This window comes from Procambarus clarkii, chromosome 18 (assembly GCF_040958095.1).
Source record: "Procambarus clarkii isolate CNS0578487 chromosome 18, FALCON_Pclarkii_2.0, whole genome shotgun sequence".
Classification (NCBI taxonomy): domain Eukaryota; kingdom Metazoa; phylum Arthropoda; class Malacostraca; order Decapoda; family Cambaridae; genus Procambarus; species Procambarus clarkii.
Genome location: NC_091167.1, coordinates 33,459,639 through 33,483,809, shown reverse-complemented (window position 1 = coordinate 33,483,809; position 24,171 = coordinate 33,459,639). Strand labels below are relative to the sequence as shown.

The 24,171-nt window shown below is 42.5% G+C and overlaps 1 protein-coding gene across 1 annotated transcript in view; it reads left to right on the top strand.

Moving 5' to 3' along the window:
* Window positions 1-1,943: 1,943 nt before the first annotated feature.
* LOC123754401 (uncharacterized) overlaps window positions 1,944-24,171 on the top strand; it is an 82,410-nt gene continuing 60,182 nt past the window's right edge. Inside the window, exons 1-3 of the mRNA XM_069326798.1 lie at window positions 1,944-2,719; window positions 10,110-13,028; window positions 14,155-14,238. Of these exons, the coding sequence (XP_069182899.1) occupies window positions 2,155-2,719; window positions 10,110-13,028; window positions 14,155-14,238 (3,568 nt within the window). The 5' untranslated portion in view covers window positions 1,944-2,154. The remainder of the gene's footprint in view (window positions 2,720-10,109; window positions 13,029-14,154; window positions 14,239-24,171) is intronic.

Here is a 24,171-nt window from a genome sequence, read left to right as displayed (position 1 = left end):
CCATAAAAGATTTTAGACCTCCTGGCCTATTGTACCACCAACTGTGTAACTATTTTATTGAATCTCGTGTACTGGACGACATCCTAACAATTTATCAAAAATTTGCTTGTCCATTATAAAGAATGAAGAACAATTATATTTATATTATTTTTAAGCTGCATCTCTTATGAACTACTGTGCACTGCCCTTGTGTGGCAGTACAAAATAGAAAGTTGTAGTTACATATTCGTACAGTGAAACGTGTATACAGTCTAATGTAGTTCTTTGTAACCATAAAATATATGTGCTTCAGCCTACAGTTTAGACCTATTGTCTTGTGTATGACCCTTTGTCCTGTGTGACAGTGAATACCAGCATTATCCTCACTCTAATAAGACCTAATTTAATTCCTCAGAATAGGCAAAATTGTAATTATTTTTTTCAATACAGATGTTAATAATAATAATAACCTTCTTTTGATGTAATCCCTGACTGACAATGATGGTAAAACAATCAGATTCTGGAGAGTTTGGGAGGTTCAATGACCTTGTTGACACACGGGAGATGACAGATGGGAAACCAATTGACACAAGGATGTAAATTTAATAAGAGTTTATTAAGTCAAAATTCTGATATACACCACAGATTCTAAGTCCCTACACAATGGCAATGGTTTAGTAAATTTTGGCATGGAAATATATATCAGGGACATACACATTACCTTAGGAACGCTGACTTTCCACCGGTGGATTCACTATCTCTGCCCTGGCTGTGCGATATCCTTCAACCAGTTCTCCTTCCATGAACCAGGGACTCTCTCTGAATCTTATGTGCCCACACGGACCATTTATACACCACAAACTGCACCCTAATTGCTGACAGAGCATTTCACACGTTATTCGCTGACAGCCACCCATGTAGGAATGTCCTGTGTTCTTAGCACTAGTCTATGCTAATGACAGTGTGCTTCACCTCTGACCTCTTACTCATACTATAATCTTCAGGACAGGAGGAAAAGAGAGAGAGAGAGACAGAGACAGAGACAGAGAAATCAGATCTACAGAAAAATATGCACGAGTACATCAAGTCATAGACAGAATGGGGGAAGAAGAATGTTCAAGATGATCAGCTTCATGTAAAGGTAATTTTGTTGCATTTGTTTTTCGTAATAAGTATGTACTATTCTTGTTTTCCATTATAATGGTAATTATTTTTTTCAATTTAAAGTTTGTGCTACAGTGCACAATAATGTGTTGGGCGGTGTCAATAACACTAATTTAAAATGCAGCAAAATTTAAAATTTTATCTGGATAAAATTGCCAGGAAAAAAAATAGAGTAACATTTGACTATCCGACGGCGTGCTGTCCCCGTCAAGGCCGAGTCGCGATGGTGGCCTTCAAGTAATAGCAAACATTTTTTTTGTTTTTTATTTACACGCATCAGAAGTGCATGATATCACGGTGAATGTTTCCCTCTACCTCACAGTGTGCGATTCAGAGGCACCGTGGGGACACGTCCTTATTGTTGTTTTAGATTTAGCTACTTAGAACGAAGTGTCCATGTAGCACGGGCTATGGTGAGCCCGTAAGACACGTCCTCAAGCAGCACGTATGTGTATTAACTGTGAGGTGCTAATACGTATGGTACCTCGGCTGTCACTTCACACGTCCTGGACGGGTGCGGTGCTTCGCTGCACATATCAGGGTAAGTTGCTATCGTACGTTTAATTGTGGGTTTATAAGCATTTATCCCGACCTTAAAATCATACTTTAAAGCCACAGCGTTATGAATTCAATAGCAAATATGAACTATAAGTGGCCTGCACTAAGAAATACGTAGAAGCTGTAACGTAACGCTACAAAGAGAAGCAAGCACAACGTATGTTTAAAGCAGTCTTGCCGAGCTGGTAAGAATCAAGTCGTAGTCAGCGTTGGCCTTTGTTTACAGTTGTCCCAGATCCCCAGCTATACTCTTGGACTTAGCATCTGCGCCAAACAACCACCGGTATCTATAATGAAAAATCTATAAATTCGTGGCCTCTCGCTGCAGTGTGATAGTGATTAAGAAATGATAATCACATACATATTCGTTCGAAGAGCTTTGCGGAAACTAAGCATACAGAATATATATAATTATTATTTCTCGTTAGTTAATGAATATATATATTGTCAGTGATGAAGAGGTGTCGTAATATAGAAACTGGACGGCCTCACAAGTTCTACCGCGTTGATTACCAGGAGCAACCAGACATAAGTTATGGGTTGCTTGAAACGGATGACGACTATTGGACACAAGAAGAACCACCCACAGATCTACGAAATAAATTAAATATGACGAATAATGAACCACCCATTGATCTACGAGACTCGTTGAATATGAGGCAGAATGACTGTCTGTTGAACACGATCCCCAGCGAAGATTTCTTATCAGACGTCATGAATGAACCGCCCACAGATCTACGAAATAAATTGAATATGACGAATAATGAACAACCCATTGATCTACGAGACTCGTTAAATATGAGGCAGAATGACTGTTTTTTGAGCACGATTCCCAGCGAAGATTTCTTATCAGACGTCATGAATGCACCACCCACAGATCTACGAAATAAATTGAATATGACGAATAATGAACCACTCATTGATCTACGAGACTCGTTGAATATGAAGCAGAATGACTGTCTTTTGAACACGATCCCCAGCGAAGATTTCTTATCAGAAGATTTATATCCCATATCTGGTAAGTTCATCCGCAATGTACGAGGGACGTGGATTATAAGAATAGTATGATGCTACTAGGTTCAGCTGCCCACTTCCGAGAATAGAAATACAGTATAAGATAATAACAACGTTTATATAGCCTCCTATAATTAATAACCTACAATAGGACCGAAAATTGCAATATTACTACTTGTAAAAATATAAGCGTCATGTTCCCTCTGCTTACCAAAATTCGTGCATCTTGTTTATATAATATAATAATATCCTATAGCTACGTGAATGTCATGATTGAAATTAACAAAAAAAAAATTATATACTCCCTTGTCTGAAAATGCCCTGATTAACTTTTCGATAGCGTAGATAACACTGCAAAACGTTTATAGAATTTTGCTGAAGATATTACATATTGTTAATTTACAAGCTGGTCGTAAACAAAAAAAAATCCGGTCAACTATAGGTTATGAATACCTTCGATATGAGGTGATATCTTAGTGTTTTTCCATGTCCTCATATCTCTCCTTGGTACTTTATATATATATATATATATATATATATATATATATATATATATATATATATATATATATATATATATATATATATATATATATATATATATATATATATAGTAAATACTCTCTCGGTGCAAGTAATTCCTTCTGATAAGTGCAAGACTATATAGTAATCTCATATACGTAGTTGTAATACCGTTCACACCATGAACAGCTATTTTGCTCTTCTTTCAGGTATGATTGAGCTTGCATTCATTTTACTTCAACAGTCTAAGATTCATATTAGGATGTGTGATTTGCCAACTCAAGCTTCTTACAGTTACTATATGTTTTATGTATACTGGCGTCAGCCTTTACACCACCATGCATTCTCTAGTTTTTATATGCTCTAGGGTACTAACTCAACGTGTACTGTACTTGCTTACTGAAAACTGTCGGCCCACTCCGTCCTGTACGCGTGAAGCAAAGTTTACCTGTTTAAAACTAACATACAATGGAATGTGTATATTAGCCAACAAAAATGAAAATGGCTATACAAATAGTCTTTTATTTCTACACCAGCTACTGGCGCTTCCCAATAAACTGGCCCTCGGGGCAAAATTAAATTAAAATTAATAGTGTGATTCCGGTAACTCACTAGACTGATACGGGAGAATGAGTCACGCCGCGTGACGCTAGTGTGTGGTAGGGCGGAGTTACTATGCAACTTGCCTATATAGTCTCAACACCAAATATTAAATTATATCATGCATTTGGCTTCGTATCAATCGAATCCATACATACATGTGGTTGGATCCCATCCTCTCATCCCCGTACAAATTGCTCTCACTTCTTCAAATAAGAGATAATGTGCATGAAAATCAATGGAGGATGAGTACGTGGGAGTGTATGGTCCTGCGGCCGGCCGGCAGGGAGACGGGCTCCCGTGGACGTGTTCTCATCCTGTGCGGCGGCGGAGGCTCGGGCGGCGGCTCGGGACTGAATCAGGTTCAGTAGTTCCTCGACCTCCTCAGCTGTTTGGTGCATTATACCGTACCACTTGCTGTGCCCTAGCTGGATTACTGTCACTTAATCCTTTCGTCGCCTGACGTGATGGGCGGTGCATTATAGTGCTTATCGCCTGATTTACGCTTCGATCCGTCATCTGAGGCTTTGTTTCCTGTCGGCTATATAGACATCGTCACCTGTCACCTAATGCGTCGTTGTTTATCACCTGGTGCACTCAACTAGGTGGATCACAGGAGATATTAAGGTTAGAGTAAACATTAAACATAATATAGTAATTCCTGGCCGAAACGCTATGCGTGTTAGTAGCTTTGCAAGAATGTCAGAGTTTGTCTCAATAAACATACATGAACTTAATGTAAGAGTACCTGTACTCTCGCAATCCAGTGTACCTTCTTGTATATATAAATTAATAAATAAATTAATAAATAAAAATAATATAACACAGTAATTGGGATAACTTATGTGATCTGTAGACTATAGACTAGCGGCGAAGGACAATTCCTATAATCATATAGGAACGTGAATAAACGCAAATCATTTGTGTTACAAGTAAGACAAAACTACTAGTTACATTTTATACAGTTTACCTTGAAAATTTCTTGAGTGAAAACCTGGAAATAGGGTAAGGACGCTATTCTCCGGACACATCAAGTTATTGACGCTTTAAGTGGATTAAAATATATTAATAGTTTTGATTTATATACTGTATATGTTACGATTGAAAGCGAAAGAAAAGTTTTATCACTTGTAATGATGTACATGCAATATCCAAGACGATATTAACGAAAAACTGAAGGTGTCTTAGGTTTCATTGTGCTGTGTTTGGACACCCAGTCACTGGTCTCCAAACAATAATATAATAATTTTTATTCAAAAGAATGTGTGTACAAAGAACTTTAAGGTAGATTAGATTAGATTTTTTATTCAGGTAAAGGTGCATACATTGAGTTATATATAATGTTGGATTTAAAGATAGAGATAGTACATACAATACAGTACCTAAGGCCACTAGACTAGTACGCATAGCATTTGGGGTAAGGTGAAAAGTAATATAAATAAATAAATAATAAATAAATAAATGTTTATTTAGGTAAGGTACATAAAGAGATTTTACAAAGTTTGTTGGGTTAATAGATAGAGCTAGTACATACAATACAATACAATACAATACAATACAATTTTATTTAGGTAAGGTACATACATACAATAAATATTTACAAGGATTGTTTGACTTATAGGTAGAGCTAGTACATACAATGCCTAAAGCCACTATTACGCAAAGCGTTTCGGGCATGATAAACTTAAATGACAAGCTTAATACTAATTGAGCATAATGAGTAGAATGAAAACAAGAAATGAAAACATAGATGAAAAAGCAGCACAAATACAATTATGTCGACAAACAGCGCTCTTTAAAGAAAAAAAACAGACATTGCTTGACAATAGAAGGGTAAGGTAGGTTACAGGGAATTTATTAGGTATAGCTTCGCTTTTAACTTAAACTGGTTGAGAGAGGTACAGTCTTTAACATGGTTGGGAAGGTCATTCCACATTCTGGGCCCCTTGATTTGTAGAGCATTTCTAGTTTGATTAAGTCGTACTCTAGGAATATCAAAACTGTATTTATTTCTGGTGTGATGCTCATGGGTTCTGATACAACCTTCTATGAAGCTTTTGAGATCAGGATTGGCATTATAGTTTAGCGTTTTATATATGTATAATACACATGAGAGAATGTGCAGTGACTTAATGTCTAACATATTCAGAGATTTAAGTAGGGGTACCGAGTGATGTCTGGGGCCAGAATTGGATATTGTCCTAATAGCAGCTTTGTGTTGAGTAATTAGAGGGCGTAAGTGATTTTGGGTAGTAGAGCCCCAAGCACAAATACCATAGTTGAGATATGGATAGATAAGGGAGTAATAGAGAGTCTCCAGGGCAGGGCGTGGTACATAATATCTGATCTTAGAAAGAATGCCCACAGTTTTTGAAACTTTTTTTGATATGTTTAGAATGTGTCCCTGGAAATTAAGCTTGTGGTCGATGAGAATGCCAAGGAATTTGCCATCTAATTTGTTACAAATTTGGGTATTGTTTATTTTGAGATTTATTTGATTAGAGGATTTATTGCCAAACAGAATATAGAAGGTTTTGTCAATGTTAAGGGTGAGTTTGTTGGCAGTTAGCCACAGATGGACTTTATTTAGCTCAGTATTTACTGTGGCATTTAGAGCAAGGGGATCAGGACTGGAGTAAATGAAGGTTGTGTCGTCAGCAAATAGAATTGGTTTGAGGTGTTGGGAGGCATTTGGAAGGTCATTAATGTAGATGAGAAAGAGGAGAGGGCCAAGTATGCTGCCCTGGGGAACACCAATGTTGATGGGTAGGGTGGGAGAAATTGTATTATTCACAGAAACATATTGGAGCCTGTCAGTAAGGTAGGATTTGAGGTATTGTAGGGAGTGTCCTCTGACTCCATAATGATGTAATTTAAGAAGAAGGTTTTGGTGGTTGACAGTGTCAAAAGCTTTACGCAGGTCCACAAACAACCCAACAGGGAACTCATTTTTATCAAGAGCTGTATGAATCGAGTTAAGCATACTAATAAGTGCATCGTTAGTGCTTTTTTTGGGTCTGAAGCCATATTGGCAAGGGCTAAGTATATTGAGTTTGGCTAGATATAATACAATGCCTAAAGCCACTATTAAGCAAAGCGTTTCGGGCAGGAAAAACATTAATGACTAAAGCTTAAAACTAATGGGTATATACAATTGTGAGGACAGGAGTTACACATACTAATGAGCTACTATTGTGCAAAGCATTTCAGGCAAAACTTAAAATAATAAAGATTTTTTTTAACTAAATAAGTGAGGGGGTAAAACATTAATACTAAAAGAGAAGTAAGCTAATAAAATTAAAATATTGAAGAAAAATAATAAATTATAACAAAAAAGGTGATACTTAAGGATGAAAGGCATAGACTATTACAATACAGAGTCAGTAGTTCTAGCAAGAGTACAGTAGTTTATTTGCATTAATAACAATGAAAATACTAATACAAGTGGGTATTTGATCCATATCCCAGTTACAACAGTGTACACAGAGGCTTGTGAATATGCCAGTTCAGATGTCTTGGTCATCATTGTTGGCCTCTGAGTCTAATGTTTTCAAATTCAAGTTCCCAAATAATAGCAATCTTGCTTTATATTTGTCTGCTCTTGCTATTATCTCACCCATAATCAGGGACTATTAAGCTTATACAGTTAGGCATATACAGTGGTACCTTGCATAACGAATTTAATCCGTTCCATGTTCGTCATGTGAAACGGACGTCATACAAAACGAGTGTCCCCCATGTAACCAGTGTGATGCACTGTGTTTATTGTGAAATTTCCCCAGTGTGCATGACATCAAATGTTCCCCAAAATATCATTTTTCTTTACAAAATGATAAATTACCATCCCTGAACATGTCTATGTGAAAATAATTATCAAATTCCACTTACTTTGGCTGTGAGGGTGTGGACAAGGTGCGCTGTGACGTCATCAGGGCCTGGTCGCCCGTGTGTGAAGCTCCCAGACACGGTCGCGCAGGCCATTCAAGCACCGCGTGTTGCCACAAATATATTTTCAAATATTTTTTCTATGCATTTCCAATGCGGTTTTATTTGTTTCTTTTATCGTATATGATGCATACTTGTGACCTTTACAATATGTATACAGTAGAATGTTCATAATTTTCCATGGAACTGTGATACATAGTGTCAGTAATGTGTCCACAATAAATGTTTATTGTCACAATATTACGTGGTAAAAATTCACTAAAATTACAATATGTACAGTTTCACATACTATTTACACAGTAACACACTGTATTACACACTCAGTGCTTTGGAAGTGCGTAATAGTCAACGAAGTAGTCCATTTTACACAGCACGACTTTGCTCTCCTTGCACCAGCTACAGATAGATTTTCGTTTCCTGCTTCATCGTTCTGTGTGCTTGCAAATAACGCACTCGCGTGCACCCTTGGCTTTAGTACTTGTAGGTGGTATGTAGCCAGGCTTGTAAAGCATAAGGTAGTATTGAAACGATTATAGGAAAAGCTCAATTTGTAAGGTAGTCTTGAAAAGATCGCTTTGTAAGGTCCCACACAGGAAGAGATTCAGCCAGCCTCAAAGAGTGTCCATCAGTCAGGAAGAGATTCAGCTAGCCTCAAAGAGTGTCCATCAGTCAAGAAGAGATTCAGCTAGCCTCAAAGAGTGTCCATCAGTCAGGAAGAGATTCAGGTATTCTTGAAAATATCAATGAACAACACCACCATGGAAGCCGCTAACAATGTTCATCTATGCTACTTGTATCAGATGCATCATCACTGAACGCAGAAAACGATTCATCTATGTATCATCTATATAAATTCGAGATGGCAAGGGTGGGGCTCGGAGCTACAACTGGATACGCTCGCTGTATCATCCTCATAGGTGCTGTATCACTGGCATCCGACCGTTGTGTTAAGCCCTTATTGCGCCTAGCTTCACTAATGTTATGACCCTTATGTTCTTCAAACAATAGGGTCTGAATTGCACCGACTGAGCACAGTCTTTCAACACCGTGTGGGACAGGTGTTTGAGAGCCAGAGGCATGTGTGCTACAAATGGTTGCTCACGCAGTACTAACCCAGCCAGCAGCCCTTGTCTTTCATATTCGTTATAGCAAAAGGTTCGTTCAGTGCTTGTTGGGTAGGCTGCTCCATTATGACAATCTTTCTTTGTTTCAAATGTGTTCCATTTGTTTTGTATTTGTCACTTACGTCTCAATAATGGAGCAGCCTACTCGACACACTAAACGAACCTTTATGGCATTTGTCCAATTTTCAAATTGTTTCAACAGTTCTTTTATTTTTTGTTTTTTATTTTTTTATTTAAGAAACATGGAGCAGCCGACCTGTAGACCACCGAACGAACCTTTTTGACATTTGTACTGGTTTTTAAAATTCTTCATTTTTTTATTATTTACGTTTTTTGTATGTAAGAAACATGGAGCAGCCTACCTGCCAACCATCGAATGAACCTTTTGCTATAAGACAAATGAAAAATAAATATTGAACACATTTGAAGAAAGGAAAATGTCATAATGGTTTATTCAGTGTATGTAAGGTAGGCTTCTCCATTTTTGAGACGTAAATGACAAATGCAAAACAAATGGAACACATTTGAAACAAAGAAAGATTGTTTTAATGGAGCAGCCTACCTGCCAAACACCGAACAAACCTTTTTGACATTTGTTGTATAGCAGACATTTCATTTCTTTTTTCCTACAAAAACGTCAATGCTTTGCAACATCTCAGCAGTCACCCTTTTATATCCCAGCATCATTAGCATCTTTAAACAAGAACAACATAATTTATGTGCATCGTCGGAGGCGTCTAAGAATGTGCAAGAAGCAGCGCGACCCCACCATGTGGTTTTGACGTTACTCAAACCAGCGTTCGTCATACAGGACGATTTGACGCCGATCGGGCCGTTCGTTACCCAAAATGTTCGTCTTTTGGGGCGATCGTTATGCGAGGTACCACTGTATATGCTTACTATGTTACCATTACCATAAGCTATCTACCAATTCTTTGTCGCTTTCAAAAGCTTTAATTTGTATTTGTGCAGCTTAAGGGCTAGATTGTATTTGTATATGATAAATAATATACTGTATCAGCAGGTAGGAACAGCAGTCAAAGAAGCTAACCGAACACTTGGGATAATCAAGTGACTGCAAGGAAAAGAAGATAGTGATTCAAGTTATAAATCTCTGGTGCATTTCTATACTGTATCTTGATTTTCAACTTATGTGCTTTTCATTTTAATAAATTTTTTTAATAGCATTCCATTAATTTTCAGACTTGGGAAACATGAACACATCAAGATTTGGGTCTAGTTCCAGACAATTTAGAGATGATTGCCATTTTAATCACGAAGACCAACCCAGAAATGAAAGGGGACAATATACCCGTTCTGGTTCTGCTCCTCAAACAGATTCTTTTAGGGGTAACTTTGACCGGGGCAGGGGTTGGGGTAGGGGTAGGGGTAGGGGAAGGGGTAGAGGCAGAGGCAGGGGCAGGGGTACTGACTTTCAAACCAGTAGAGGTGCTAAAAGCTTAGATTCCTTAAATGTTTGTATACATGATGATAGAAATTCAACGGGCTCAGACAGAAGAAACCAAAGGAGAGAGAGAACTTATCCTTTGGGTTTCAAGCATATGGAAAAGCTGTTGCAATTACCATCTGATGTAGTAGTCACAGAACTGTTGAGTGCTGGGTCAGGCTTTACTCTTCTTCTTGAGGATGACAGAATAACAAATGACAAGTTTGTGCTTTTAATATGTGTTCTTGCACATGCAACTTGTACTCAGTCAAACAAAGAAAATTTATGTGATCTGTTTAGCAAAACTTGTGAACAAAAATTCATTGACAAATTATGCAATTTTGCCTTTACAATTAAGAGAGAATATTTACATAAGGCAAAAGACTTGTTCCTTAAACTACACATATTTTTAGAAGCATATGCAAGTGCTATGACAAGCATTGCTATTGACAGGCTACCCAGTTTATTGGAGGCCTGCATTTCAGTCCTGATACCATTAAAGGAAAATGGTCTTGTGAAGCAATATGAAGATCTGCAAGAAATGCTGACTGAAGCTTCTAAACAGTGGGAACAAGAGAAAATGCTAGGTTCTAATGAAAGGAGAAGGCGTAAGTATGAAATGGACCACATGGATCCACCTGATAACTTTAGGGAATATCCAGTATTACCAACACCAAGGGACTTATCTGCAGTTGAGCGTCCATTTCTTCGCAAGAACATAGTCCAGGGAAAATATAATGATGGCGAGCATTACTTAGATGTACAATTTCGACTTCTTCGTGAAGATTTTGTGAGGCCTCTGAGGAAAGGAATTCAGGATTTCTTGGGTTCTAAGCACTCTAAAGTTAGGGATGTAAGAATTTATAGAGATGTTTGTGTTGTTGGGTCTCAGATAAAAAATCATAACATCATTCATAATGTTCAGTTGAATATACCAAAGAAAGTCAAATTTGAGAACTCCAAGCGTTTGTTGTATGGTAATCTTTTGTGTCTCAGCAGTGATAACTTCAGAAGCTTACTCCTTGCATCTGTTGCTGACAGAGATCCAGAAATGCTAAAGGATGGAATTATTGGGATTCAGTTTGAGTCGGATATTGAAATGTTTGACATGACCAGTAAATTCTTGATGGTTGAATCAAGAGCATATTTTATGCCTTATAAACATGTTTTAATGGCTTTGAAAAATATGTCGGGAAATGCATTTCCTTTGGAACCTTACATAGTTTATGTTGAGCCTGATGTTAAATCTCCTAGATATTTGAATGCTCAAGTGACATATGATTTAAGAGTTATTAAAAAAAGCAAGATGATGAAAAAGTCTGAGGCATACAATGCACTGTTTAATTTTTTAACAGATACTGAAGAGCCTGATGATGACCAATTTACTCACCTTAAGAATGTGTTAGTTACAAGCTACCTCTCAGCATGGCCATCTAATGAAGAGTTAGGCCTTGATAGTTCTCAAACTAGAGCGCTTCGAAGTGCTCTGACACGTCAGGTAGCCATTATCCAAGGACCTCCAGGCACTGGAAAGACCTTTATAGGTCTCAAAATTACACAGATCCTGTTACACAATAGCAATGTTTGGAAAAGTAAAGATAATCCCACTCCAATATTGGTTGTGTGTTTCACAAATCATGCACTAGATCAGTTCTTAGAGGGAATGACTACTTACACAAGTAATATTGTAAGAATTGGGTCAAGATCTAAGAGTGAGAATATTAGTCGTTTTCAAGTAAATTCTCTAGTACGTAATCTTCATGGGAACCGTAGCCTCCCACGACCCATCCATGAGCGAAATTTTAAATTACGGAACCAAGTAATAGAATTGGAAAACAAAATCAAGATTATGAGAAACAAAATAGATAGTTGCAAAACAGAAAAAGGAATTCTATCTTTTGACATACTTGCATCTGAAAACATCATACCTAAGCATTTAGAATGCCAGTTCAGAGCAGTTGCAAGCCATCCTGGTAACAAGTTAACAGGATGGCTACTCCTTAATATTCAGCAAGAGGATTTTGGAAGTCAAATTAACCAGTTCCAACTGGCACCGCATAAAAATCAGCCTGTTACTTCGAAACAAGAAAGAAGTCAAACAGAAGAAGGTGAATTAAGTGATAGTGATAATGAATGGGAAGATGCACAGGAATTACTTGGTCTTGAGGAGCAAGATAGACTGTTACACGATGATGACAGTGATGATGAACCAATTTTTGAAGCCTATCATCTCCAGTATGAAATTACTCTTAATAGACTTGAAGGGGAGTTCCAAGCAGAATCAGAAAGATATAATGAAGATCCAACCAATCAAGGTTCTTATTTTAAATGTACAATTCTTTCTGGTCAGATGGAAGCATTGAAAATTGGCCTCACTTTAACTGGAAATCCTGAAGAATTGTCTAAGCTAGAAAAGCAAATGAATCTTAATATTTTGAGTCTTAGTTTCCCAGTGAGGTGGCAGCTTTATAAATACTGGTTAGGGAGGCTCATAAACAAAATGGAGCATAAAGTTAAGACCCATGAATCAAATTACCAAAAGAATTCAAGAGCCCTGCGAGAAACTCGGGACCAAGAGTATTTGTATACCATGCGTAATGCTTCAGTAGTGGGCATGACAACTACAGGAGCAGCGCAGTACAATAGCATTATGCAAGACTTGGCCCCAGCTATTGGTAAGTAAGATTTTGGATTTGTGTACAGTATACAGTATTTAGTTTTACTGTTTTAAAAAGATGTACAAAAGTTTTGTATTTGCTAACATAAATGTCACATTATTAATCTTTGATAGCCTTTTGTTCTCTTACTTTTCAAAATAATACTACATTAATTCCTTCTTAACTCTCTGGTAAAACTCAATTTAAGTGCCTTATATTCTTAACAATATTATACCAAGTTTTAGTTTCAAATTTATTCTTCTTTAACCATTTGTTACTGCTGTTAATGTTGGATTAATTGTCACAAGACAAAGGTAAAGAAGGTTCAGATGATCTTGTCTCAACAAAGTTTTCAACATAATCATCCACTGATTGTCAGCAGCACATAAAATTTTGGAGCACAAGTCACCCCTTATCAATGTAATGAAACTAACACCTCAGCCCACACATGAAATGAAATGAAAATGATATTTTGGTCCATTCTGACATGACTTTATAAGAGTCGAGGATGGACTGAAATGTCTTTATTTTCCTTTATTTCATATGTATGGGTTGGGTTACTAATTTTCAACATTACTGTGACTTGTTCCCTACACACCCTCAACTTTTCACCCCTTACATTTCATTACAATATACTTTCAGTGTACAACATAAAGATGGTACAGTATTGTACCTAATAACTGTTGAGTTTGTCTTATTTTCTTTGGAAAGGATTATCCCAAGGCAAGCTCTGACAGTACTTTACTTAATAGCATACTTATTTTGTATTATTTGATGTATATATTTTCATCTCTTGAATTCTAATGGCAGATGTGGCAACCAAAAACTTTACTTAAGTACTTTACTTAATAGCATACTTATTTTGTATTATTTGATGTATATATTTTCATCTCTTGAATTCTAATGGCAGATGTGGCAACCAAAAACTTACGCTAGCCAGCCAGTAACAAAATTATGTACAGTATTGACTCAATATGAATTGATCATTATTATATGATGTATACTTTTAAATTGCTTGTCTTGGTAGTAGGGAAAGCTTAGGAGACCAAGTAGTCCTACTCTCCCTAGGAATACAGTTACTGTACTGTAATGTATTCCCATATCACATTACTTTTACCAAAGGAACATGCTATACTTTTTTCAGTTATCATCGAGGAAGCTGCCGAAATTCTTGAATCACATGTCATTGCATCTCTTACTGCCAACTGCCAGCACCTCATACTGATAGGTAGGATTTTTATTTTATTATTGTGACTGCAATTTCAAATTATTTCCTACCATTTCAAAGTTTTTGAAGAAAGTGCATAATTCATCAGAAACGTTACAAATTTATGCTGAATTGACTATTTCTTGTTTTCTGGAAATACAAAGGGCAGAGGTAAACTGGAATAGATATAACAAAGCTAGGAACAAAAATGTAAGTATAAGAGTATCAGAAAAATGAAAGCTATGCAAATAACAGTGTATCCAAAGCAAAGAAACAACCAAAGTTACTATATACCCATATATGAAGGAAAATGACAATGGAGAACCAAGTGACTAGACTATGCAAGAGGTCAGGAATCTATTTATTGCTAAGTGAATGGAAGCATTGGTGTTAAATAATTTTTTCAAATGCCTCCCTCCTGCTGTGGGAACTAAATCTGGGACCTTATAGCTGTGACCTGACTGTGTTGACAAATTGCATTCTTTTCCTTCAGGACTCATCTCTCCGTCTTTGCTCAGATTGCATCATGATGGTCCATTGTCTGAATAGTGGGCCTTCTGTGTATTGCCTCTTCATATGGGAGTGAAGTCTTTGAGTAAAGCTTCTTTTCTGGTTTCTTGGAGTTTATTCCTTAGTGCAGTCCATAATCAGCATGTGTCAAAGCTGACAACCTCTCCCATTTTCAGCTGATTTTAGTGGAGTGGAAGGCAGATGCAGCCAGCCTCCTGCTAGAATTGTAAGATGTTTCTGCCATCTACAAGTGGACTTGTTTGCCTCAGGATTGAATTGATATCTGGCCAGTGTTGTTCCATTTCTAGATCACAAGGCTTGCATAGTTGTCACTTTATCTAGACTGCAGTCGTTGGTCATTCTTCTTCCTGTTTCCTCGGTCTAGCTGCTCCTCCCTGTGTTGGCTTGTTTGTAGACCTTTGTGAGTGGTGTCATTCTTGTCGCTCAACATGTGGCCAGTTCTACCCTTTCCACTTTCCATTCTTTATATGGGTATTTTACTTTCACATTTGTCTCATTCATTGAAACATCAATGAGACTGCATACCTGGCCTTCCATCATTAATTTGTCTTCTGGCATTTATCTTGTTTCATCAGCGATAGTTTGTCCTTTCTTTCTTAGTTCTGGATTATCATTTGATGTCCAATACTTTGATGTCCTTTCATCTCATACAGTTCAACTTTGTCGGAGACTCTGCTGCTTGCATACCTCATCTCCCTCTGTTTTTAAATTATTTCTTGGTTTTCTTTCACCTCTAGCTGGTTCATGCTTCTCTTGAATCTCTTGGCCATTAGGTCGTGTTTTCATGTTATTTGTCTTCTCACTTTAAGTTTAAAGGTTCCTTGTTTAAGACATCTTTTTTGTGGGCTTTGGTTTCTGTTGATCGTTTTGATAGGATTAATGTTCTGTGCTAGAAGCATGATTTTTTTTTTTAAGATATCTGTACTTCAAAAATAGGTTGAAACCTCTGATATTGATACATAAGGACACCTCTAGTCTAGAAGTTTGTAGTTTTGGCAGTATTCTTTGCTAATAAGTCCAAAATGAATAATTGGGCTCTGGATTTTGGGTGGCCCAATTGAATGTTTGCCTCTAGCTGTTTTATTGGATGCTCTGGTGATCTTTTGTGTTCTTTTTGGCAATGTTCTCCTATCTGAAGTGTGTTATGACTAAGCAACTTGGAAGCTACTGAAGGGTTCTTCCTAAAATTAGGTGTTCATGTAAGGAAACATTCTTAAGTAGAGCTGCAGAGTGCCTTTTATCCACACTCTGTTTTCCCCTCCTTTCCTGTTGGGTGGGGGGGTTCAACACAGACTTTTCTGGGCGGGCAACTATGTGCAGCTTAATTTCTTTCAAGTGGTGGTATGGTTATTTCACCAACATATTATGTGGGTTTCCTCAGTTTTGGACAAATCTCTGATCTTTAACCCTTTAATTGCGCAACGCGCCTGCAGGCCCAGGCTTCAGGTGCGCAACGCGCCTCTGGGTGTTTTTATTTTTCACGTTCCATTCAAAACTCCCGCGGCTACATGGGGTTCACATCAGCTTCCTCAGGGCTCTTCTAAACAGACGTCATCTTTAAAAAAAATCATGGTCCACATTGCCGGGTGCCAGAGCCTCAGTAGTGAGTGAGCAACCAAGGCTGGCGCTCGCAGCATGAGTGCACAGCACTGCTGTTCAGCGTGTGACCACAGCATCTCCTAATATTGTCAAAATATATATATAATCTGTTTTATTTAGCCATGATAGTATTATAGAAAAACCCGAGTGTGATAATGACTGGGTACAATGTTCAAATATCAGTGATTCAATGCTGTTCACGATGTTCACAGTGCTAGCCACAGCACCACAGCATTATTTCGTCCATGTAGGAACCTTCAAACTACTTTTTAGGTTCCTTTTCAAAATAAACTTGTGGTCAGTTATTCATTTACAGGTATTAGTGACCAGGATTGTGGTTATAATGAGGGTTGTGCATAGGAAGGAGGAATTTTGGTGAGGAAGGGAGAGAATTGAGGTAGCCTCACTGTGTGGCATTAACTCTTGTTTTGCTCACCATACTAGCTTCGTTTTTCGCTATGGAGAACACACATGTACATAGGTATATACAGTGTGTGTGGAATAGTGTAATAACAGCACCAGGAGTATGTTGTGAGGAGCTATTTTGGTGATGGAGGTGACGTCGTAATCGTGGCGTCGTCTGCTGTCTGCTGTGTGATTTGTCATGCAGTGTATGGTGGCCACTGTACTGTTTGGACACAATACCGGCTTACTTGCATAGTTCTGGTAAAAAAACATGTAGATAGGTATATATAACATGTGTAAATTGTGTAATAAATACAATAACAGTATGGTGGGAGGAGCAATGTTGGCGAGTAAGATGTTGGGAGTGAGGGAGGGCTGGCTGGGTGTGGCTGCTCACACTCGCGGTGTTCTGAGTGTGTTGATGGTGAATGTATATAGTGTGTGACAGTGTAGAGTGTGTGTACATATGTTGTAAATATACATAAATGAACTTGAAACATTCGTGTGAATAACTATGATTTGGAGGAGCAATGTTGGCGAATACAATGTTGGAGGAGTGAGGGAGGGCTGGCTGGGTGTGACTGCTCTCACTCCCGGTGTTCTGAATGTGTTGATGGTGAATGTATATAGTGTGTGACAGTGTATAGTCTGTAAATAGATTGTATATATACATAAATTAGCATGATACATGGTAAATATGTGCAACATATGTGTACACAAGTGTCATGCACGTAACACTGTCTTCGGACAGTACGGATGTTTTACTGCCATAATATAGTGTATGTGTTCATTATACATAGGATTAGCATGTAAAAACAATTAAAATGTATTTGGAACAGTGCGCAAAAAATGTGCAAAAATATATTTGCGGCAACTCGCGTGCCCTGCCCCGGGCGCCCCACCGACCCCGAGAGCATACTGCTCTGGTGCACAAGGAATTATGACGTCACGGCCCACCTTTCGGACCCCATAGCAGCCAAAGTAAGTACAATTTCGAACTTGCGTTGCTATACCCATATACAGGGAGGGGTTTTTGACACTTTCCGAAGAAAAAATAATTTTTTCCCAAGGTTTCATTTCCTGCGCACTGGGGGGATGTCATATTTATAGGCCGCGCAGTTAAAGGGTTAAGCATTCCAACCATAGAGAGCTAGATTATGGTCCTGGCTCCCTACAGGTCACCTTGTATTAGAGGTTTAGCATGATCTTTAGGCTTAGCTTTATCAGCTTGTAAGGACCAGGAAGCTATTAACAGTCTTCTTGAAAAGGGTGTTTCATTATATTCAAAGCTTTACCGATATGTAATATTTTCAAAGTATGGTCAGTTTTGTGTTTATTTTATTTATTTATTTATTTATTTATGCATATACAAGAAGGTACATTGGGAATGTGAGGATACATAATATGGTAATTACAGTCTTGTAAAGCCACTAGTACGCGCAGCGTTTCGGGCAGGTCCTTAATCTAAGAAAATTTTAAGTAGGTAAATACTTGCAAAATTTATAGACAAAAAAAATGATAACAGTTACATGGATAACAGTTAGCAAACTTCCTCTTTCTCTGACGAGCCCTTAGTCTTAGCATTCATGGGTGTCTCGTCAATGTATGCATTTGAATAGCAAAGCTGTATATATAAAAATATGTGAATTCTATATATATGGCTTTATGAGTGATTTTTGTTTAAAAATGTTGATACAGTATGCAAAAGTTCTTTTCTGGGGGGAGCCTCGTCGGCTCCCTGGAGCTTTCCCAGGCTGATATGCTAATGTCAGACTTTGGCATCAATCATGTGTATGGAGTTCTTAGGCCTACTGGGGACCACGGCCAGAACCAGGCCCCCTCAGAGAGGCAAGGGGAGCAATGGCCTATAGAAACCTCCGTGTGGCTGGAAGCATTCTATGTCTGCCATCGACTGGAACAGGCACCCAGAAAGATAAGCACCTCAAAACAAACCCCTATTCTGGTTAAAATTGCTACCATAAGCCGAACTGGTGGATAGAAAACCCCAACAGAAAACAAGCAAACTAGTGTGACGTCACATATCGCTGCTCCGCTGTCTGCGCAGCGGAGCAGACAGCGGGCCTCCCCCTTCGCCCCTCCCTGGGAGGGGGAAGGGGGAGCCCCAGACCCTCCACACCGGTTACCCACACCTCAGTTCTTGAGGCTGATGCTATAGGCGAAGGTTGTGTGCTCTGGCTCCAGTGTTGCTACGGCACTGTGCTTTGCGTGTGGTGTTTGTTTTTGTGGGTGCGAGAGCCAGGAGTTGTCTTCAGTACTCTGGCTGCATGCGCCTAGGGCTGCCTTCCTTAGGTGCCCTGTAAGTACTGCCCTTGGGGCTTGGGGCCACCTTCCACAGGCTCCTCGGGGTCGGCCTCTGCTGGTCCGTTTTACCTTTTCGGTTTTTCGGCCACCTGTTGGGCTCTTGGGTGTTCTGTTCTCCCTTGTTACCAACAGGTAAGAGGCAGTTTGCACTGGTAGGGGCGCAGGGTGCTGCACAGCTTTGTATTCCCGACATAACGGCTGGCTCTGTTCCTTGGGGTTCGCTGTCCTCTTGCTGGGTTTTGTTTTTCTTTTTGTTTTTGCCTGGTGGGGGGTTCTGCCCTATTATTCCACTGGTGTTTGCCCTTCCACGGTTCTCCTCGGTGGTGCCCCCTGCTAGGTCCTCGTGAGTGTACACGTCCCTGGGGTACAGCTATAGAAGTTCGCTTGGTAGTTTTGGGCGCCGGTTAGCAGTGCCCTGCCTGGGAATACCTGAGTGCGAGTCCTCTTAAAGTAAACGCTCAGGACCCTGGGAATCCCCTAGGGGGGTGCGTGGGTTCGATGGATGTGACCCCCAGCATCCCCGCTCGCTGTGTGCAAGTTTTAGGGTTGCTCGGCCCCTTGTCTCAGGGTGACCCCTCATTGTTTTTGCCTCTGCCACGCTGCCTGTTGGGTCAGTGATACTTTCGACCCTGAGTCCTGTGAGTGTTGCTGCTTGCTTGTGACTCAATTTACCCAATCCTCGGATGATTCTATTCAGGTACAGGCGGCGCGTGCGTTGCAAGCTAGGTTTTGTCTGTTGCAACACACTCGGTTGGTTGCTCACCCGGATGCCCCGGGGCTGCCCCGCTTTGCTTTTCGAGACCCGGACTTGGGGGTGGGGGTCGCTTCGATCCTGGTTCAGTCCGCACCTCCTCGTCCTTCCCCTTCTGTACGTTCTGGCCCCTCCCCCCCATCCTGATTCCAGCCGTGAAGCGTCTGAGGGTTTCGGAGTTGGAGCAGGGGTTACTTGATTTCAAGACTCGGGCAGCTTCGGGGGTGCCCCTTCCAGGGGGGTGGTAGAGGCATTCGAGTCTTGTCTCCTAGCCGAGGCTTCTGGGTCTGACCAGTGGGCCCCCCCTTTCTTCCGGCTTCTACGGCTGCTCCATCCTTGTCTTGTGGGGTCGTGGCTTGGGGAGAGGACTCGGCCCCAGGTCCTGCGGTGAAGGAACTCGAGGCTGGGGAGGGGCTGACTTGTGTGCCTTGGGCCCCGCTGGACCCCGCCTGGGTTTTTCTTCCCTCTGAGCAGGGCTTATTGTTACAAGGTGTGGGGTGGTCTTTTCCCCCCTCTGCGTACGAGTTGGATTTGGTGTTGGCCCCTCCCCGGGTTCGGTTCTGTGTTCCGCTGGGTACGTCGGTTCTGTCTTTCCGGAGGTTTTCGGCTTATCGCATCCAACCTGGTGTGGTGCGGGTGGCCTTTGCAGCTTACCTCCTGCGTGACCTGGATTATGCCTCGGAAATGGGTCCGTCCGAGTTCAGGTTTGGGACTTCGTTCCCTTTCTGGCTCCATTACAAGGTTCCGGAGTTTTCCTGGTTAGCGGACTGCCCCTTGTTTGTTCTGGATTCCTGGCATTCCTTCTGTCGTTCCCACATGCTGGAGTGGGAAGCTTCCACGGTGCTTCAGGTTTTCCTGGGGGGCTATCTTAAGTACCTGAATGAGTGCTTGTTTGCCCCTGCCCTTCCCCGCGATGTGGGTGTTATTCAGCTCCATGTGCAGGTTCCCACCCTTTCGGCGGCGCTCATAGCGGAGGACTTGCGCGCCCGGGGTCTTTTGGCTTCGGCCTTGCGGTTCTTTTCCCTCCTGGAGCTGTCCTCGGATTGGCTCGTGGAGGATGTGAGGACGCTTGGGTCCGTCCTGGGGTCCGGCGCCTTGTCCTCGGCAGCACGTTCGTCGGCTGCCTTAATGAAGCTGTTCACGTCGATTTTGCGGGATGCGGTTTCCCTGTTTTATGCTTTCCGTCTCGAGTGTCGGCAGGCGGTGCTGGGTTCCTCCGTGGAATCTGCTTGGGCTCTGGCTCTTAGGCGTTCTTCGCCTTTTTGTCCTCTTCTGTTTGAGGAATCGGCCGTGGCGCAGTTTATTCAGGCTGCGTCATTGGCTTGTCGTCCGATGTCGGACTTGTTGGTTTTCCAGGGGTCCTGGGGTGGGTCTTTCTGAAAGGGTCGTGCCAGGGCTCAGGGTTCCTTTCGTCTTGGTAGGCCACTGGTGTCAGGTTCGGGTTCGGCTCCTACTTCGGACCCTCCCTCGTCTGGTCGGCGTGGTGTTCGCTCTGTGCGGGGTTCTGGGTCTCGTAAGGGGCGCCGGCCCTTTCATGGTTTGCCCCATTGACAGGGTGATGGGGGGGGGGGGGGCGGCTTGCGCTGTTCGCCCACGCCTGGTCCCACGATTCGTGGGCATTTCGGGTCGTGTCTGTTGGCCTGGGGTGGCGTTGGGGGGGGGGTCAGGGCTGGCAGGGCAGGTTTCTTCCCCTGCGCTCTGTCAGGTCGTCTGGAGTGGGTTCGCTTGGGCGTCGTCGAAACGACGTCATCCCTCAGATAGGTTTCCCGTCTGTTTCCAGTCCCGAAACGGGACTGCGCGGACGTGCGGTTCATTCTGGACTAGTCCAGTCTGAACCCCTCAGGTTCATTGTCCCTCTTTTTGGATGACTACGCTGTCATGTCGGCTTGCTTGCTAGCCAGGGATTTGGTTCTTTCCCAATTCGCCGGGTTCGGGTTCATAGTGAACTGGAGGAAGTCCCATCTGGTCCCTTCTCAGGTTCGGACTTGGCTGGGTTCAGCTCCTCTTGGAGTTGGGTGCTTGGATGGTGTCCCTGGACCTCCGGGACGCTGATTGGCATGTTCCGATTCATCTACGGTTCAGGGACTGGCTCGGTTTTGTTGTGAGGCGTCTGAGTTACCGCTTTCATTGTCTCCCGTTCGGGTTGAACCTGGCACCTTGTGTGTTCACGCGCCTTACGCGGGTCGTGGTAGCCCGTTTGCGTCTCCTAGGTGTTCAGGTGTTGGCCTACCTCGACGACTGGCTGGTTTGGGCTCCCAGCCGGTCGGCTTGCTTGCTAGCCAGGGATTTGGTTCTTTCCCAGCTCGCAGGGTTCGGGTTCATGGTGAACTGGAGGAAGTCCCATCTGGTCCCCTCTCAGGTTCGGACTTGACTGGGTTTCGTGTGGGACTCTCGGACCACCTCCTTGTCTCTCCCTCCGGAGTTTCTCCTGCGGCTGTGTTCCTGCCTTCGTCTGTTTCTGGTGGGCCCTCGGGTCACCCGGCGGTTGCTCGAGAGACTGTGCGAGAGCCTGAACTTCGCGATGGTGGTCTACCCACCTGGTCGGGTTTGACTTCGTCGGCTGTTCTGGTTCCTTCGGGGTCACCCCCGGGGGCCTTGCATCGGCTGCTGCGTCACTAGCTTCCTCTTCGGGTTTTTCGGGGTTCAGTGCCTTGGCGCCTACCCGAGCCCTCTCGATGTGTACACAGATGCGTCGTCTCTCGGCTGGGGCTTTGTGACCAGTGCTCACCAGGCCAGCCAGGGGCGTTGGGATCCGTCCTTCCGTCGAGCTCACAGCACGGTGCGGGAGTTCGTGGCAATGTGGTTTGCTCTTTGGAGGATTCGGGTCGCCCACGGATCGACGATTTGGCTCCATTTGGACTGCTCTCCGGTGGATCATTGCTTCAACCGCGGGGGTTCGATGCAGTCCTTGTCTCTTTGGGGTTGGTCGCTCCGGGTGATTCGTCTGCTGAGTTCTCGGGATTTGGCTCTTCGCGGTTCACGTACAGGGAGTGTCCAATGTCTTGGGCCCTGTCTCGCTTCGTTCCCCTCTCCACGGAGTGGACGGTTGACGACGATTCCTTCCGTTGGCTTTGCCAGACGTTTGGGCGCCCCGAGGTGGACCTCTTCGCGTCGGCGTGGTCGCGGCGCCCTTGTGATCGTGAGGCCGTCGGGGTCGATGCCTTTCGGCTTGACTGGTCGAGTTGGGGGTTCCTGTACCTCTTTCCCCCGGTTCGGCTGTTACTCCAGGTCCTGACTCGCTTGGAGACTTACCAGGGGAGAGTTGTCCTTCTGGCCCCTTGGTAGCCGGCCCAGCCTTGGTTTCAGGCGCTGCCTGCTCGGTGTCCAAACCCGAGGGTTTTCCAGCGGCTCCGCCTCTTTCAGCAGATCGGGTCAGTATGTCACGTGGCTGGTTCAATCTTCTCGAGTCTTCGCGTATGGGTTTTTTTTACTCGAGTCTATCATCATCTCTATGGTGATCAGGTGGCCTCCTTGTTGGTGTCCCACCTGAGGGCTTCTTCTTAGCGGCAGTATGAAGTTTCCTGGCGGTCCTTCTGTTTCTTTTTGCGTCTTCGTCGTGTTAGTTCGTTGTCTGTTAGGGTGGTCTTGTCCTTTCTCTCTTGGTTGCTTGAGGACCGTCATCTTATGCCTAACACTGACGCCTCGTATCGTGCGGCGCTGGCGGAGCCGCTTCAGCTTGCCTTCAGTATTGATGTTACGTCTGCGCCGTTTCGCAAGCTGTCTTGTTCCTTGTTTCACCTCCAGCCTGCTCATGCGCCGCCTGAGCTGTCCTGGTCTTTGGACAGAGTGCTCGCTTACCTTTCGTCTCCTCGTTTCATTGTGGCCCCTTCGGTCCGGGATTGTTTCTCCAAGGCTCTTTTCTTGTTGGCATTAGCCTCTGGGGGTCATGTAGGGGAGCTTCATGCTCTCCTCCGGCGCAGGGGTTTCTGCTCTTTTGGTCGTGGAGATTGTTTTGTTCGCTTGCAGCCGTCTCCTTCTTTTCTGGCAAAGAATGAGACGGCTGCGTTCCGGAGGGGTCCGTGGGTGGTAGATGCTTGGTTGGTCCGGCCGGGGGTGCATCATGTTTTGTGTCCGGTTGCGGCGCTTCGCTGTTATTTGCGCGCCACGGCTTCTGTGTCCGGGGACGCGCTTTGGGTTGATCCGGTTTCCCTTCTTCTCTGTTTGCGGGTTCGGGTCTCCCAGGTTGTCCGCAGGGTTATCAAGTCCAGCCAGCCTGCGGTCTATCCCCATGGCCATGATGTCCGTAAGTTCCCGGCTCTTGCTACCATCTTTTGGAATATATCTTGGTCTGATATTCGGGCGCAGGGTTTTTGGCGGTCGAACAGGGTCCTGGCTGCTCGTTACCT